We start from the raw sequence: 16,625 nt of genomic DNA on the forward strand, positions 1-16,625 counted from the left end.
GAGGAACCCAATCCTATCTGGACAGAACTCCTCTAGATCCTCTCCAGATGCTCCCCATTCCTCCAGCCCTGGGTAGCCCTCACTGGGACACACTGTTCCAGACGTGGCCACACCAGTGCTGAGTCCAGAGGAATAAGACCTGCCCTTCTCTGGGTGGCCATGCTCTTCCTAACGCAGTCCTGTGTGCATCTGGCCTCATCGGTGGTGAGTATACATCACAGGCTCATATGGCATCCTCTGTAACATCCACGCCCTTCTCAGGATCAGTCCTCTGCCAGTGAGGGCTCTGCCTGTCCTGATGCAGTGTTGTTCTGCCCCACTGATGAGCCTTTCAAACAGGACAGGATGTGGGTTCTATCCCTGTATACCCCACCTTTACCTGACATCCCGGTAAAACATGACTCATTCCTGAAAATGCTCGGAGCTCCATGATCCAACCAGCCTTTTGCCCATCTGAATGTCTACTGGATATCCACTACTCTCCTGTTCTCCACATGTACAAGTCTTTTATCACAGAAGGCAATCAGGTTGGTCAAGAATGATTTACCTTCAGTAAATCCATGCTGACTCTTCCCAGGTGCTTTCTTCTCCTGCCCAGGAATTTGACTGGAGAGGCTGGTCTATGACACACTCTTCTCCAGAATGAGGTTGAATGGCCAGCAGCTCCCTGCTTTGTCCTTGTGGCTCTTTTTTTTTGAAGATGGGCACAACACATTCCTTTCTCTGCTCATTGGCACCTCCCCTGATCTCCACAACGTTTACAAGAGGATAGAGAGCAGCCTTGCTGTCCTCACAGTCGACTCTCTCCATGCCAACCATCCAATGCCATAGATCTCTGTGGGCTGAGTTCTAGAGACTTAGGCCCTGTGGGCTGCTTTTCTCCTCAGGAGTCCTGACTCTGGGCATAACAGCTCAGAAAGTCTTGTTGGTGAAGGCTGAAGCCAGCAAGGACCTGACTTCCCTAGACCAATCTACATCTGCTTTTACTGGAAATCTCTGCCCCATTCGGCAGTGAGTCAACATTTCCTTTTTTTATTTTTTTACTATGATTGCAGCAGCAGCAGCTCTTCTTCCTGTCCTTCACGTCCCCTGCGGGTGTCTTTCCCAGAGGAGATTTGGCTTCCTTAATGCCATCCCGACTTTGCTGGACATTGTTTCCAAATTCCTCCTTTGCAGCCTCTGCCTTCTTCCCCTTTCCATATGCTGCCTTATACCCCTGGGGCTTACGTGTGAGCTCCCTGTTTTGCCAAACCAGGGTCCAGAGATGTCACTAATTTTAAAAACTCTTCTTTAAGGAGCATTCTTGTTCTTGACAGACGTGTTCCTTAATGATCTGCTGGTTTTCCTGAGCTCTTCTGCCCTGCAGGGCTGCCTCCCTTGGTCCATCCCATGGAAGAGCTCCCTACATCCAAGCTACCCCTTCACACGTAGGGCATCCCCCTCCTCATCTTCCCTGTAGAACTTGTACCTGCTGTTGAAGGACTCCAGTCACACAAGTGATCCCACCACATCTCTGTTATTCCAGCCAGGTGATGATCTTGTGACAGCTTGTGCATTGCTCCTGCCTGCACCCCAGGCTCTGTGTGTTTGCATACATTCTGGCTTCAGCACCTCATTGTAGTGGTGACCAAAGATTTGTCATGTGTTACCAAAGACCTTATGTATGCAAAGGCTTTCGTGCAAGTGGTGACTTACTGGCATGGGTAGCAGGTGGCAATATAATACTGAAACGAGGTTCCCTTTAAGACAGCAAACCCTGCAGTGCCCAAGGCCAGGGAGAAACACAGCTGGGCCATGCAGGAATAGTAGGAGTGGAGTTGGCTGCCCAAGCTGACTCTGTGACACCTTGGGGCCGGTGACAGACTTGAACCAATCTCCATGCAGGACAAAGTGTCGCTGAAGAAGTCTGTGAGCCTGGGCAACCTGTGACACCACCACTCTAAGGTCGTCATTAGCCCAGTCCCCAGTGTTGCTATTCGTTTGTTTGGGCACATGTAGGAAACCCGAGATGCCCTGGGGCACGTGCCCAGCAATCACTCCAAAGGGGCATGGTTTTCCTTTAGGTCCCAGGGTGGATCTGCTAGAGACAGGTGGTTGTGCTGGACACCCCTGGCATTTGAAATCATGTGTCTGCACTGGACTAGAATTGCTATTCGTAACACTGGAATTTTCATTTGCCTCAGCTTCATAGCATCATTGCAGATGACCAAGATATTTTGCCACCTGGCCCTCACCTGATGTTCTAGGAGGATTCAGGGCTCCCAGTCACTCCATCAGAGCAAGCAGACACTGATCCTGCCTGGGATGACCTCTGTCTCATCAACTGTCACCAAGTATTTGTGTGAGCAACTGACTCCCAGCCTCCATCTCCAGTGATTAGAACGGGAGCTTAGACAAGGAGTACTGTGCTGTGCTCACTTCAGTTTTGACAGTGGGAATCATACCTACCATGTATTTGTGGAGTTCACAGTGGGGATAGGGGGATCTGAATCTAACTCCAGCCTGGGGTCTTCTAAACCAGGATGTGATGTTCAGATTGACTCATCTGAGCCAGTACCAGAACCATGTGTCAACGAACTCCCTTCTTGTCCCTGTCTGGGTGTCGTGCCTAGTTAAGAGATGGGAATAGGAGCTTCCAGATGAGGACATTTCCACTTATCATAGGCATCCTCTGATGAAATAAATGGCAATGTTGGAATCAGTCTCTATGCTTTTCAGAAAGGGAAAACAGGTGATTATTTTAGTCTACTTGAGGGATCATCTCCCAGGAGGAGGGAGCACAAGTTACAGAACAACTCCTGCCTTCAGCTGGTCCTCTGCTGAGCCCAATTTTGGGGACAGAGGTTGCTCATGGCAACCTGGCAGCACTGCTGAGAGATGGCTGTGTCCCAAGGCAGCTCCTCTGCAAAGAGCAGCAGGACTCTGGGCACTGCCTGCTGCTGAGGAGGAGATCAGATGAGAGAAGACAGAAGTGAAAGGCAGTGCAGAGTGAGAGGCCAGAGGAGATCTCCTTGTGGGAGAAATCGTCACAGCCTTTTGCATGGTAAGTCTCTGGCTACAGGGCAATGCTCCTGTGTTTCCTAGAGGAGTCTTCTAAGTCCATCCCATCCCATGAGTGTGGAGGATGGGGAGAAATTTCAGAGCAAGGATTCCCTGCCAGAGGAAGGAAGGGAGGTCCGAGGGACATGTCACTCTGCTCCTTTCTTGGAGGGATGGCTGCAGGGGTGTGAAGCCTTGTTGTGCACCCAGGTGGGCATGGACTGTCCTTCAGAGCAGAGTGTCTGTGCCCCAGGGTGCTGTGTGCCTGGGGCAGTGACTCTGCTGCCTGCGAGGGTCAGCACTCAGGCTGCCTTGGAAGCTCCACACAATGCTGCAGGGTGGAAGCTCTGGGTGGAAGTAGGGAACCCTGGCAGGGCAGGTACTTTGTCCCATGGAGAGGCTGCTGCATGAGTCAGGGCTGGGGGTCATATCCAGAGGTGACTTTTCACCAGGAATGCCAAGGCAGGGGAGAGCTGAAAGAGAAGGTGCTTTCATGAGTTGGTGCTTTCAGTTATTTTCTGTTTGAGTGGAGTGTAATGGGACTGGATCTGTCAGGTTTAAAAGGTGGGAGAGGCTCCAGAACAGTGACACTGAGAGCAGTAGTTCTGGGAGGGACTCAGCAAGTGCCTACATCCACCCTCAGCCTGCAGATAGAGTCAACATCACATTTCGAGCCTCAGCTAGGTTTTTCTCACCTGCTCCTTAGCACCTACAGACTTGGAGGTGCCCCTGGACAGTGTCCTGGCTCTGGCTTTAGGCAGCAGAGCCTTGGTCAAAGTGTGAGAGGAAACTGTCAACTCCAAAGCCCCCTCTCCTTTCCCACCCAATACAGCCCTCTTCTCTCAAGGTTGTTGGGTCCAGGACATGAGTCATTTCCTCTGCAGCCAGACATCCAGGGGAGGAGACACTACTGAGTGTCTCTCTGTTCCTCCCTGTCCCTGCTTCCCTTGGCACAAATATCATGATGTTGCTCCCTGTTTCTTTCCTTCCTGCACATGCTGCCCTTGTCCTTCCCCTTGGGCGGTCTGGTCAGAGGGGTTTCTGATGCAGTTCAGACACCAACCATGTGAGTCCTGCCATGCAGATGTGTCTTTGACAGTGAGGTACCCAAGTCCCCCTCTAACCTCTGGGGCTCTGGGCAATGCAGCGTAGGGGGCCAGAAATGAGGCAACTCTCTCTTCCAAATACCCTCAACACCCTTAGGACATTCAGCCATTTCCCTGGGGTGTCTGGCTGGGCTGCAAGCTGCCCTCCAGAAGGGCACAGCTCTCCCGTTGCAGCTGGGTATAACCCAGGTGCCTTAGGGAGAAGCACCTAGATACTAAGAACATGGAAATACTACTGGGAGGCTGGATGTGGGCAGCTGGAGGGAGCCCAATGTGTTTTGCAATTGTTCCCCACCAGTGAGATGGGGGCAGAGGGCAGCTGGGAACAAGCCAGCGCTCCTCCCTCTACACCAAAGTCAGAGTGAATCCTTTTGCCTCTGTGGAATCAGAAATGGTCATTCTGAGTGCAGCAGAAGTGTGGATGATTTCTACCTCCAAGAATCCTCCTCCTGTGTGACAGGGTCAAACTCAGCTAAAGAAAACAAACCAAAAAAAGCCTTTAAACTCTTCATGAACCTACATCGTTTAGAATGGAGTGGATTAAATCTGACTGGAACTGGGAATATAAATCTTAGTCACGTCTGTTCCCATGTACACAGTGCTGTAGGTCAGGGCTGACTCCTCGGGAGCCCACAGGCAGAGGCCGCTGCTCCTCACAGCAAGCTCAGCCAGCACAAACCAGAGTTTAAGCCATGGAGCTCAGTGATGGTGCAGCTGAGATGGGGAGTGCTAATGTGTGTGTGCACTGGGGGAGGTGCTGGTGGAGGGGGTTGAAAGAGCTTTGCTCAGAGAAGTGTGTCCTAATTTGTGTCTATCTGTTCTTCCTTGGACAGTCCTGCAAGCTCAGGAGGTGCAAAATGTCCAACAGCAGCTCCCTCAGTGAGTTCCTCCTCCTGCTGTACGCTGACACCCGGGAGCTGCAGTTCTTGCACTTCTCCATCTTCTTGGGCATCTATCTGGCTGCCCTCCTGGTCAATGGCCTCATCATCATAGCCGTAGCCTGTGACCACCACCTCCACACCCCCATGTACTTCTTCCTCCTCAACCTCTCCCTCCTCGACCTTGGCTCCATCTCCACCACTGTCCCCAAATCCATGGCCAATTCTCTGTGGAACACCAGGGCCATTTCCTACTCGGGATGTGCTGCCCAGGTCTTCCTGGTTTTCTTCTTGTTTTCAGCAGAGTATTCTCTCCTCACTGTCATGGCCTATGACCGCTACGTTGCCATCTGCAATCCCCTGCACTATGGCACAATCATGGACAGCAGAGCTTGTGTCAGAATGGCAGCAGCTGCCTGGGCCAGTGGGTTTCTCAATGCTCTCCTGCACACTGCTAACACATTTTCACTCCCTCTCTGCCAAGGCAACACAGTGGACCAGTTCTTCTGTGAAATTTCCCAGATCCTCAAGCTCTCCTGCGCAGACTCCTACCTCAGGGAAGTTGAGCTTCTTGGGATTATTACCTGTTTAGCCTTAGGGTGTTTCATTTTCATTGTGCTGTCCTACGTGCAGATCTTCAGGGCTGTGCTGAGGATCCCCTCCGAGCAGGGCCGACACAGAGCCTTTCCCATGTGCCTCCCTCACCTGGCCGTGGTCTCCCTGTTTCTCAGCACTATCATCTTTGCCTACCTGAAGCCACCTTCTGTCTCCTCCCCAGTTCTGGATCTGGTGCTGGCTGTTCTGTACTCAGTGGTGCCTCCAGCAGTGAACCCCCTCATCTACAGCATAAGGAACAAGGAGCTCCAGCAGGCAGTGAGGAAACTGTTTCAGCTGGTACTAGTTCAGCAGCAATGAGCTGCCCATCTCTCCTCACATCTGATTCCCAGTTCATCTCCACAGCTCTTGTGCTTTGGGAGTTCTGTCTGTGATAGTCATGTTTGTTCAGAAATGTCTGAATTCCTCCCACGTATCTGGAGGCACAAACCTTGTCTTTCTCACCCAGAGGCCCTCTGTAAATCTTCCTATCACTGTGTCAGAGCTGGCCTCCCAAGTAGCATCTCTGTAATAAAAAAGGGTCTTCTGAGTACTGTGCCTGAATGATGGGTTCTTTTTCCAAAGCTTGAGCCAAGAATGCACTCAGGGAATTACACCCAAAAAGGCCCTGTTATTGTGCTTACATTTTCCACGGGCTTAGGGTCATGATCTCTTTTGGGTGATGTGTGTGGGAATGAGGGCTGGATTTAGCTGTCACTTATGAGTGCCCAGGGTGCTTAGAGAGGGTGAGTGGTCAAGAGGTGTCTGCTGGGGACTGTCCCACATATTGGAGGGCTGGTAACAGATGCTGCCCATCCTTCTGGAAGGGAATATGGAGTCACCCAGAGAGCACAGGGCATCTCCAGGGGCAGCGTGTGCCTGGAATAGGCAGGGAGCAGAGATTCTCAAAACCAGGCAGAGTAAAGCAAATGTAAAGGGCCAAAGCAAGGAAATCCCCACATGTCCCTCAGGAGAGGGAGTGGACTGGGACTAATAAACCTCTGAATACATCCTGAGCAATGTGTAATGTCCCATGATTGCTCCATCTATCCATGATTGGAGATTCTGGATGGGAGGTTTTCAGATGCAGTGATGCTGGTCCAATATCATCACCTAGGGACATGTTCCAATAGCATGTACCCTAGGGACCCCTTAACTGTTAACCCCTTAACCCCAGAACTGTTTCCTTATCTCAGCTGTGCTCAGCTTGAGCAGCCACTGGCTGTGAAGCAGCTCGGCATTGTTGACAAGATGGAATATGCACGTCTGACCTTGGCAGGAGTTTGGTCAGTGTGCAGAGAACACACTCTGGGGCTGCGATCACGTACTCTGCCAGTCCCCTGACTCACTGCCAGATCTCCCACAGATCTTCTCCCTGCATATACACACAGTGGCGAAGCTTCCCCATGGTCATTCTTCCAGACTAGCCCTTCCAGGGTTGACAGCACATCCCACCTGTGGGGTGGTCCATGACCAGCTCCATCCTTTTGCATGTCTCTATATCCTGATGGAGGGGAAAAGGCCAGCCTTGCATGGCTTCTCTTCTGCATGAGACCCCTGGCAGATCCCAGAGCATGGTGTCTGCTGAAGCCTGCATGGGGCACAGCCTTGGCTGGGCAAGGGCTAGGTGAGGCAGTCAGGCACTACAGGCCGGGTGGTGAGGTACCAGAAAAGGTACTCTGTGTCTCACTGCCTGTCCCATCACCATGAACATGACAGATGATCTGGATGCATGCTTGAACCTGACTTTCGTCTCTGGGCCTACTTCGCTCGCCTCAGGTGTGTACTGTGGGGTGGGGCCCTGGCTGCTGATGTCCCTCCCATGCCAGCCATGTGACTGTCTTTGGCTCCCACCTCCCAGTCTTGGAGGGAGCAGCGGGCCCTTGCTGCTCTTGGACAATGGCAGAGCTACAATGAGAAAATGGGCCCACACATATCCAGATGAGTCTCCTGAAAAGAGTTCAGGCATGCCCCAAAAGATGTCTTGGCCATCTCTTGGAGAGTTGTGCAACTAGCTCCGCAACACGGTGTTGTCCAAAATCTGTGTTCTGTTACCCAGTGTGCAAGCACCCAATAGATACACACAGGGTTGAGATATTTGTTTATTTGATTTCTGCGCAGAGATGGGGGTTCCAGGTGTAAATCCACAAAGCCAGCATACCTTCTCCCCCTCCCATTCTTGATTTATACACACTTTTCAGGGAGTACTTTATAAAAATCTTTCTAGTGCTTACAATTCCATTACATCAGATGATGGCTCTGCGCTTGCGCTTTCACATTCTTGTTAATTAGCATAGGAAGCGAAGAAGAGGTGGTAACATCATTATCATGTCATTTCCGTCTCATTATTCATTTAGGGGTGTGTAGTTTAATATGTTAATAAGCCTTAATGAACCTAAGGTCACTTCCGGTTTATTCTGCCGGTTTTGTCTTGCCTACCCCTCGCAATCTTCAAAGCGCTGTGGTTTCATCAAGGTTCTTTAGCCGGAGCTGGTTATCCTTTGCAGTACTGTTTTTCTCTCTCCCTTGTCCTTCAGACTTGTTAACTATTTGCAAGGTTTTTCTCACAGTATTTCTCTAACAACAGTGGCATGCACACAAGAAGGCAGTGGTGCACGTGTAAGCCCCCAGAAACCTCCTGCTGAGCTGTGAGGGGGCTGAGTGCCAGCTTTAGTAGAGAGGCTGACTGCAGGAAATCCCGCCTCTGCCAACCACTCCCAGCACTGCCCACGATGCTTGGAAAATCAGAACTTTCCTACAGGCTCCAACTCCAGAAAGGGCTCAATTCTTTGTGCTTCCAGAGCCTTGCTCACTGCCATTTCCTTTCATTGATACTGTCAAGAGAGGTGGAGGAGAGAAGCCAGGACAATGTTGTTCACAAAAGGCTTTATCCATTAACCAGATAAATCTCCTCATGTGTGCTTGGCCAGCTTGGCTAGGGCAAAAGGTTCTCAGTCTCTGGTCACCTACATCAATGTCAGAAAGTTTAATGTGAAAGCTGACTTGAGTTCCACCTCACCCAGACAGCTGAGCATACCTGTGAGCACACCTGTAAGCACACCCTAGCACCATGAGTTGACTGTCTTCAATAGACTTGATGGCAGCTGGTCAGTCAGAAGGTGCTTGCTTCATGAGTCTACTGCAGAGATGTGGCTTAGGTCCCGACATCTTGGAGAATCCTATGCACCAGCGATTCATACTGCATACACCAGCAGCTGGGAGGCCTGGCAGGAGCAATCTCAGTGCATGATATTCGTGCTGACAGCCACAGTAGCCACTGTGCAACCTTCAAGAGGTTGAGCCCAATGCGAACATGTGTTTAGAAGAGGGAGCACTGCTTTCCTGGACCTACTGCTCTTCTGTCCTGAAGACAGAGAACCGTGCTGGCTCGGGCCCTGGCACTGCTGCTGTGAGGCAGGCAGGTAGGCAGAGGAACCTGCACCCATGGCACCTGAGGCCATGCTGTGGTGCCTAGAAGAACTTAGCTTGCCCCTTACCTCCAGCACACCCACCTCTGTCAAGAGATCCCCCCTGCCCAGCTGCTGGTACACTATCCAGCTCTGCTCATCTACGTGGCTGCTTGTGGAGCTGTGGTAGAAGCCACTTCACCATGCCAAGATGTGGCTGGACTCCTGCCCTTTCTGTGGTGACAGGGCCACCCTGGTGCACAGGAACAGAGAGGAAGGAGCCCAGCAGGCTTTCCTGGCCACCCACAGGAGATGCATATCCACGCATGGAGAAACTCAGCAGCCCTGGTGTCCTGGTGACAGGGGCTGCATGAGGGCTTTCATCCCAGGGGCCTTGTACCTCCCACCATGCTGGGGCAGGAGACCCATGGCCAGAGAGGCTGTGGTGTGGCCCCAGGTTCCTGATGTCACCGTGCTGTCACCCAACAACGCAGTCACAACGCCCAAAGGCAGCAGAAGAGGCAGAGGCTCCCGGGCCCCTGCCAGTCTGCCAGGCTTCACAGCTGGCTGCAGCCAAGGGCTCTCTGCAGGCTCCCTGGAGGCCATCCTTGGCCACAAACACACCCCTGCGTGGGCAGCAGGGCTATCGACGGCTATCGAGCAGGACGTTATTGCAGGACATCCGGGGGCAGTGGAGCCTGAACCTCAGGACACCCACTGACAGAAGCAGTCAGCAGCTGTACCTCCATTTGGTACGCAGAGCTCTTGCTGGCCTTCCTCTGGCCTTACTTCCTGACCTTGCTTTGTACCTCCTCTGTCCTGCCTTGGTGCTGAGACCATTTCCTGCAGTGCCTCCCCTGCTCATCGAGGGCCTGTGCCTGCTGCTCTGCTCTCGAACACTGCCTAACGCTGCCTCCTGTGCCCACTGCCACTGCCCCAGCACAAATGCCCCTGTCTAACCCTTTCCTCCCCATCTTGGCAGGGCTCCCCATGCACAGCCCTGCTCTCTCCAGACACCTGCTCCCCGTCAGAGCAGCACAGCACTGGGGACACCCTCATTTCCACCACAGGGGATGAAGCTGCTGTGACATGCTGCACCCCCTGCCCCAATGCATCATGGAGGGTGGGAAGCCAACATGCACCTCCATAGCAGGGACACACCAGGGACAGGACAGGACTGGACATGGCAGCAAGCAGACAACCTACCAGGGGCTCCAAGCCACACAAAGCCGAACACTCCTGCCCTCCCATTCTCTTCTAGTCCTCCAAGGCTTTGCAGCAGGCCCTGCCTGTGAACAGCCAGGCACTTCCCACCTCCAGGAAGCAGAGAGCAATGCTCTCCCCAGGGCTCAGCAGGCCAGCTCTCATCTCCCTGTTTTGCCTTCCATGCCCTCATAAGCGTATACACCCTTCAGGTGCCTGCTGCTGCACTAAGGGCTTTCATGGGAAAGGATCATAGAATCATAGAATCAGAAAATCAGTAAGGTTGGAAGGGACCTCTGGAGATCATCTAGTCCAACAGCCCTGCTCAGCAGGGTCACCTGCAGCCTGTTAGACAAGGTTGCATCCAGGCAGGCCTTGAAGATCTCCAGAGAAGGAGACTCCACAACCTCTCTGGGCAACCTGTTTCAGTGCTCTGTCACTCTCACAGGAAAGAAATTCCTCCTCACGTTCAGGCGGAACTTCCTGTGCTTCCATTTCTGCCCATTGCCTCTTGTCCTGTCACATGGGACAACTGAAAAAAGTTTGTCCTCGTCCCCTTGACACCCTCCCTTCAGGTATATATACACATTGATCAGATCCCCCCTCAGTCTTCTCTTCCCCAGGCTAAACAGGCCCAGCTCTCCCAGCCGTTCCTCATAGCGCAGATGCTCCAGCCCTCTGATCATCCTCGTAGCCCTATGCTGGACTCTCTCCAGCAGCTCCATGTCTCTCTTGTACTGGGGATCCCAGAGCTGGACACAGGACTTGAGGTGAGGCCCCCCCAGGGCTGAGTAGAGGGACAGGATCACCACCCTTAACCTCCTGGCAACACTCTTCCTAATGCAGCCCAGGAGACCGTTGGCCTTCTTGGCCACAAAAACACATTGCTGGCTCATGGTCAACTTGTCATCCACCAGCACTCCCAGGGCCTTCTCTGCACAGCTGCTCTCCAGAAGGTCAGCCCCCACCTTTTACAGGTGCATGGGGTTATTCCTCCCCAGGTGCAGGACTCTGCACTTGCCCTTGTTGAACCTCATGAGGTTCCTCTCCACCCAACTCTCCAGCCTTTCCAGGTCTCTCTGGATGGCAGCACAGCCCTCAGGTGTATCAGCCACTCCTCCCAGCTTGGTATCATCCGCAAACCTGCTAAGGAAGCACTTTGTCTCCTCATCCAGGTCATCGATGAGTAAATTGGACAGGATAGGACCAGTACTGAGCCCTGGGGAACTCCACTAGCCACAGGCCTCCAACTAGACTCCGCACCACTGATGACAACCCTCTGAGCTCTGCCTTTCAGCCAGTTCTCAACCCACCTCACTGTTGTCTCGTCTAACCCACACTTCCTGAGCTTATCTAGGAGGATGTTATGGGAGATAGTGTCAAAAGCCTTGCTGAAGTCAAGGTACACAACATCCACTGCTCTGCCCTCATCTCCCCACCCAGTCATTCCATCATAGAAGGCTATTAGCTTGATCCCCTAAGGAAGAATTTCCCCTTGGTGAATCCATGCTGACTACTCCTGATCACCTTCGTATCCTCCATATGGCTGGAGCTGACACCCAGAATGAGCTGTTCCATCACCTTTCCAGGGATGGAGGTGAGGCTGACCAGCCTATAGTTGCCTGGCTCCTCCTCTTGTCCTTCCTGAAGACTGGAGTGACACTGGCTTTCTGCCAGTGCCCAGGCACCTCTCCAGTTCTCCAGGACCTTTCAAAGATGATGGAGAGCAGTCTGGCAAGAACATCCACCAGCTCCCTCGGTACCCGTGGGTGCATCCCATCTGGGCCCATGGATTTGTGAATGTCAGGCTTGCCCAGAAGATCTTTAATCTCATCCTCCTCAATGAAAGGACAGTCTTCCCTTCTCTAGACTTTCTCCCTTGTCTCCAGGCTCTGGGATTCTTGAGGGCTGCCCTTAGCAGTGAAGACTGAAGCCCAGAAGGCATTCAGTAATTCTGCCTTCTCCATATCCCTTGTCACCAGGGCCCACGCCCCATTCAGTAGTGGGCCCACATTTTCCCTAGTCCTCCTCTTTCTACTGATGTATTTGAAGAAGCCCTTCCTATTGTCCTTGACATCCCTTGCCAGACTTAATTCCAAATACGCCTTAGCCTTCCTAGTTGCATCTCTACATACTCTGACAGCATTTTTATAATTCTCCCAAGTAGCCTGTCCTTTTTTCCACATTCTGTGTACTGTCTTGTTCTGTTTGAGTATTGCCAGGAGCTCCTTGCTCACACATGCAGGTCTCCTGCCTCCTTTGCTGGCCTACTTTCTCCTTGGGATGCACCGCTCTTGGGCTTGGAGGAAGGGATGCTTGAATACTAGCCAAATCTCCTGAACCACCCCTCCTTTTAGGGCCTTAACCCATGATATTCCTCCAAATAGGTCTCTGAACAGCCCAGAGTCTGCTCTCCTGAAGTCCAGGGTTGCAATCCTGCTTATTGCCTTACTTCCTCCATGCAGGATCCTGAACTCCACCATCTCGTGGTCACTGCAGCCAAGGCAGCACCCTGACTTCACATCTCCAGTCAGTCTTTCTTTGATGCTTAGGACAAGGTCCAGCAGCACACCCTTCCTCTACCACCTGTGTCAAGAAGTTATCATCAATTTACTGCAGGAGCCTCCTGGACTGTTTGTGCCTAGCTCTGTTGTCCTTCCAGCAGGTATCAGGGTGGTTGAAGTCTCCCATGAGAACCAGGACCTGTGATTGTGAGGCTACCTCCAGCTGCCTGTAGAAGGCCTCATCGACTTCTTCTTCCTCGTCAGGTGGCCTGTAGTAGACACCCACAACAGTGTCCCCCGTGTTAGCCTGACCTTTGATCTTTACCCATAAGCTCTCAACTGGCTCCTCCTCTAACCCTAGGCAGAGCCCGATGCCTTCCAGTTGCTCTCTCACATAAAGAACAATTCCACCACATCATCTTTCTGGCCTGTCTCTCCTAAAAATCACATAGCCATCCATGAGAGCGTTCTAGTCATGTCAGCTATCCCACCATGTCTCTGTGACTGCGATGAGATCATGGCCCTGCGATCGCACACAGATCTCCAGCTCCTCCTGTTTATTCCCCATGCTGCGTGCATTGGTGTACAGGCATTTCGGAGAGGTAGTCATGCATGCAGGTTTCCCAGGAAGGGTGTACAGGGGTTGCCCATAGCCATGTTCTAAATGCACATCCCCAGCTGCATTTACCCATTGGAGGGCCCCCAACCCAAGTTGTGTTCTGTTGTCTACCCTGTCTCTATGACACCCCGCTCCCCCTTCCTACCTAGTTTAAAGCCCTCTTTACTAGGCTGGCCAAACTGTTTGCAAAGGCAAATGTGCCCTGCTTGGTGAAGTGAAGCCCATCTCTCCCCACCAGTTGTTTGGTCTTCAAACTATTCTGCATGGTCATAGAACCCAAAACCCTGTTACCAACACCAGCAGTGTAGCCAGTTTCTGATTTGGAAAATCTTCCTACGCCTCCTCCCATGCCTCCCCCTAATCGGCAGGTATCTGCATGAGAGCTCCTTGTCTGCGCTCCCTTTGTAGTCAGTGGAGATGGAGGGGGGGAATCAGTTGCTCATACACAAACACTTGGTGACAGTTGAAGAGAGAAAGTTGGTGCAAGGCATGTACCAATGACGACTTGTTTTGCTGCAGCAACTGGGAGACTCGCATTCTCCTGCAGCATTGGATGGGGCCAGGTGAGGAATTTCTGTGGCCCTCTGAAATGACACTAGATGCCTGCTACAACTAGAGCTCCACTCACTGTGAGGCTGAGACACAGGCAGAGTCCAATGTTAAAAACAGCTATCTGCCAGTTCAGGGCAGATACTTCATTTAATGACACAGAAATGGGCTGGCAGGGCCATGTCAGATGCTTGGGGTGTCCAGCACAACCACCTGTCTCTAGCACATACAGCATGGCACTTAAAGGGAAACCATGTCCCATTGGAGTGGCTGATGGGCATGTGCCCCAGGGCATCTTGGGTTTCCTACATTTGCCCAAACAAATGAATCCTACCTCTGCTTTCAGGCACAGTCTGTACTGTCTACATCCAAGTGTGCTGCAGAAGAGGGAGGCACATCACACCCAGGTCTCCTCTCTAGTGTCAGCACTCTCAAACACTTCTTGCTCTACTCTCACTGAACCTCTTCTCACCCCACTAGATGATACAAACAGGGACTGGACTAATGAGGATCTCAGGATAGCTGGATTGCAGGCTGCCCAGGCCCAGGGATTTCTTCAGTGGCACCTTGTCCTTCCTGGAGACTGGTTCAAGAAATCTGTCAAATGACCAACAGTGTCACAGAGCCAGCTCACGCAGTCAGTCCCTTTCCTGGCATTCCTGCACAGCCCAGCCCTTTCTCTGCGGCCTTGGGCACTGCAGGGTTTGCTGTCTTAGTGGGAACCTCCTTTCACCATTCCATTACCACCTGCTATCCATGCCAGCGTGTCAGCACTTGAAATCAAAGCCTTTGCGTGAATGAGGTCCTTGGTAAAATGTTTCCTCGTGACAAATCTTTGGTTAGTGACACAGCTGAGGTGCTGAAGCAGACAAACATGCAAATTGCAGACTGAATGAGTAGACTGTGATTTGGTTTGAGAACTGGCTGAAAGGCAGAGCTCAGAGGGTTATCATCAGTGGCACAGAGTCTAGTTGGAGGCCTGTGGCTCGTGGAGTTCCCCAGGGCTCAGTACTGGGTCCCATCCTGTTCGACTTCTTCATCAATGACCTGGATGAGGGGACGGAGTGCCTCCTCAGCAAGTTTGCTGATGATACCAAGCTGGGAGGAGTGGCTGATACACCTGAGGGCTGTGCTGCCATCCAGAGAGACCTGGAAAGGCTGGAGAGCTGGGCAGAGAGGAACCTCATAAAGGTCAATGAGGGCGAGGGCAAGTGCAAGGTCCTGCACCTAGGGAGAAATAACTTCATGCACCAGTACAAGCTGGGGGCTGAGCTGCTGGAGAGCAGCTCTGCAGAGAAGGACCTGGGAGTCCTGGCAGACAACAAGCTGACCACGATGAGCTAGCAATGTGCCCTTGTGGCCAGGAAGGCCATTGGTCTCCTGAGGTGCATTAGGAAGAATGTTGCCAACAGGTCGAGGGAGGTAATTCTGCCACTCTGCTCAGCCCTACTGAGGCCACACCTGGAGTACTGTGTCCAGTTCTGGGCTCCCCAGTACAAGAGAGATGCAGAACATGTGGAGAAAGGCCCGGGTAGGGCTATGAGGATGATCAGAGGGCTGGAGCATCTGCCGTACGAGGAATGGCTGCGAGAGCTTGGCTTGGTTAGCTTGGAGAAGACTGAGGGGGGATCTTATCAATGTGTCTAAGTATCTGAAGGGAGGGTGTCAAGGGGATGAGGCTAAACTCTTTTCAGTTGCCCCATGCAAAAGGACAAGAGGCAATGGGCACAAACTGAAACAGAGGAAGTTCTGCCTGATTATGAGCAGGCATTTCTTTCCTGTGAGAGTGACAGAGCAATGGAAGAGGTTATCCGGAGAGGTTGTGAAGTCTTCTTCTCTGGAGATACTCAAAACCCAACTAGATGCAATCCTGTCTAACATGATCTAGGTGACCCTTCTTGAGCAGGGGCTTGGACTAGATCATCTCCAGAGTTCCCTTCCAACCTTACCCATTCTGTGATTCTGTGATTCTGTGTCTTTAACAAAGCCTTTTACACTGTCTCCCTCAATATATTTACATAGAAGCTCGGATATTAAGGACTGCATGAGTAGGCAACTAGAAGGCTGAAAACTGGTTGGATGATTGGGCTCAGAGGGCTGTTTTGAATAGAGTAATTCTTTGCCTGCAGGCCAGAGAGAAAGGGAGCAGCACAGGGTCTCTCCTGGGACCTGTCCCGTTTAACACTTTGAGGAGTGGCCTGCAGGAGGTAACAGTCATCACATTAGTAGACAACTCCAAAGTGGGTGAGAGGCCCCAGCCTTGTGGCTGAGGGCTGCCACTGAGAGGGCCCTGGACAGGCCGGAGGAATGGGCTGCCGGGATGGAGACTCTTTATGCCGAGAAGACAAGAGGCAATACCGTCTCATACAAACATCCCATCTGTGTGCATTCTTTCCCCGTTGGCCCTGTTTTTGCTTGCTTTGTACCCTCACCTGGTATTTCTGAGATTATTGTCCTGTAAGTCCTGTTTCAGACAGAAATTACATTACACTAGAATCTCCTATTTTTAACTTTGTGCTGTCCTTCAGTTGCACTTGCTGTTCTCTTCTTAGAAGCACCACAAGTTAGTGAACCATCTGCACACACACATTAACAGGTGACACAAGAGAATTTCAGTCTGGAGGACCTTGAGAAAACTGAGGATTCAGCTGACAGAAACCTTGTGAAGCTTCTCAAGGAGAAGGGGCAAGTCCTGCACCTGGGGCAGGATAACTCCATGCTTCAGG

The 16,625-nt window shown here is 52.0% G+C and overlaps 1 protein-coding gene across 1 annotated transcript; it reads left to right on the top strand.

Annotated features, from left to right (window-relative positions):
• The first annotated feature begins 5,002 nt into the window (after positions 1-5,002).
• On the top strand, positions 5,003-5,938 carry LOC134154622 (olfactory receptor 14A16-like). Its single transcript, XM_062601297.1, has one exon. The coding sequence runs from the start codon at positions 5,003-5,005 to the stop codon at positions 5,936-5,938; it is 936 nt and encodes a 311-aa protein (XP_062457281.1).
• The last annotated feature ends 10,687 nt before the right edge of the window (positions 5,939-16,625 follow it).

The sequence above is a fragment of the Rhea pennata genome, unplaced genomic scaffold (genome assembly GCF_028389875.1).
Source record: "Rhea pennata isolate bPtePen1 unplaced genomic scaffold, bPtePen1.pri scaffold_32, whole genome shotgun sequence".
Lineage (NCBI taxonomy): Eukaryota > Metazoa > Chordata > Aves > Rheiformes > Rheidae > Rhea > Rhea pennata.

Bases quoted from the DNA above. Each gene is read 5' to 3' on its own strand.
- LOC134154622 (XM_062601297.1), top strand. From the start codon at position 5,003: ATGTCCAACAGCAGCTCCCTCAGTGAGTTCCTCCTCCTGCTGTACGCT.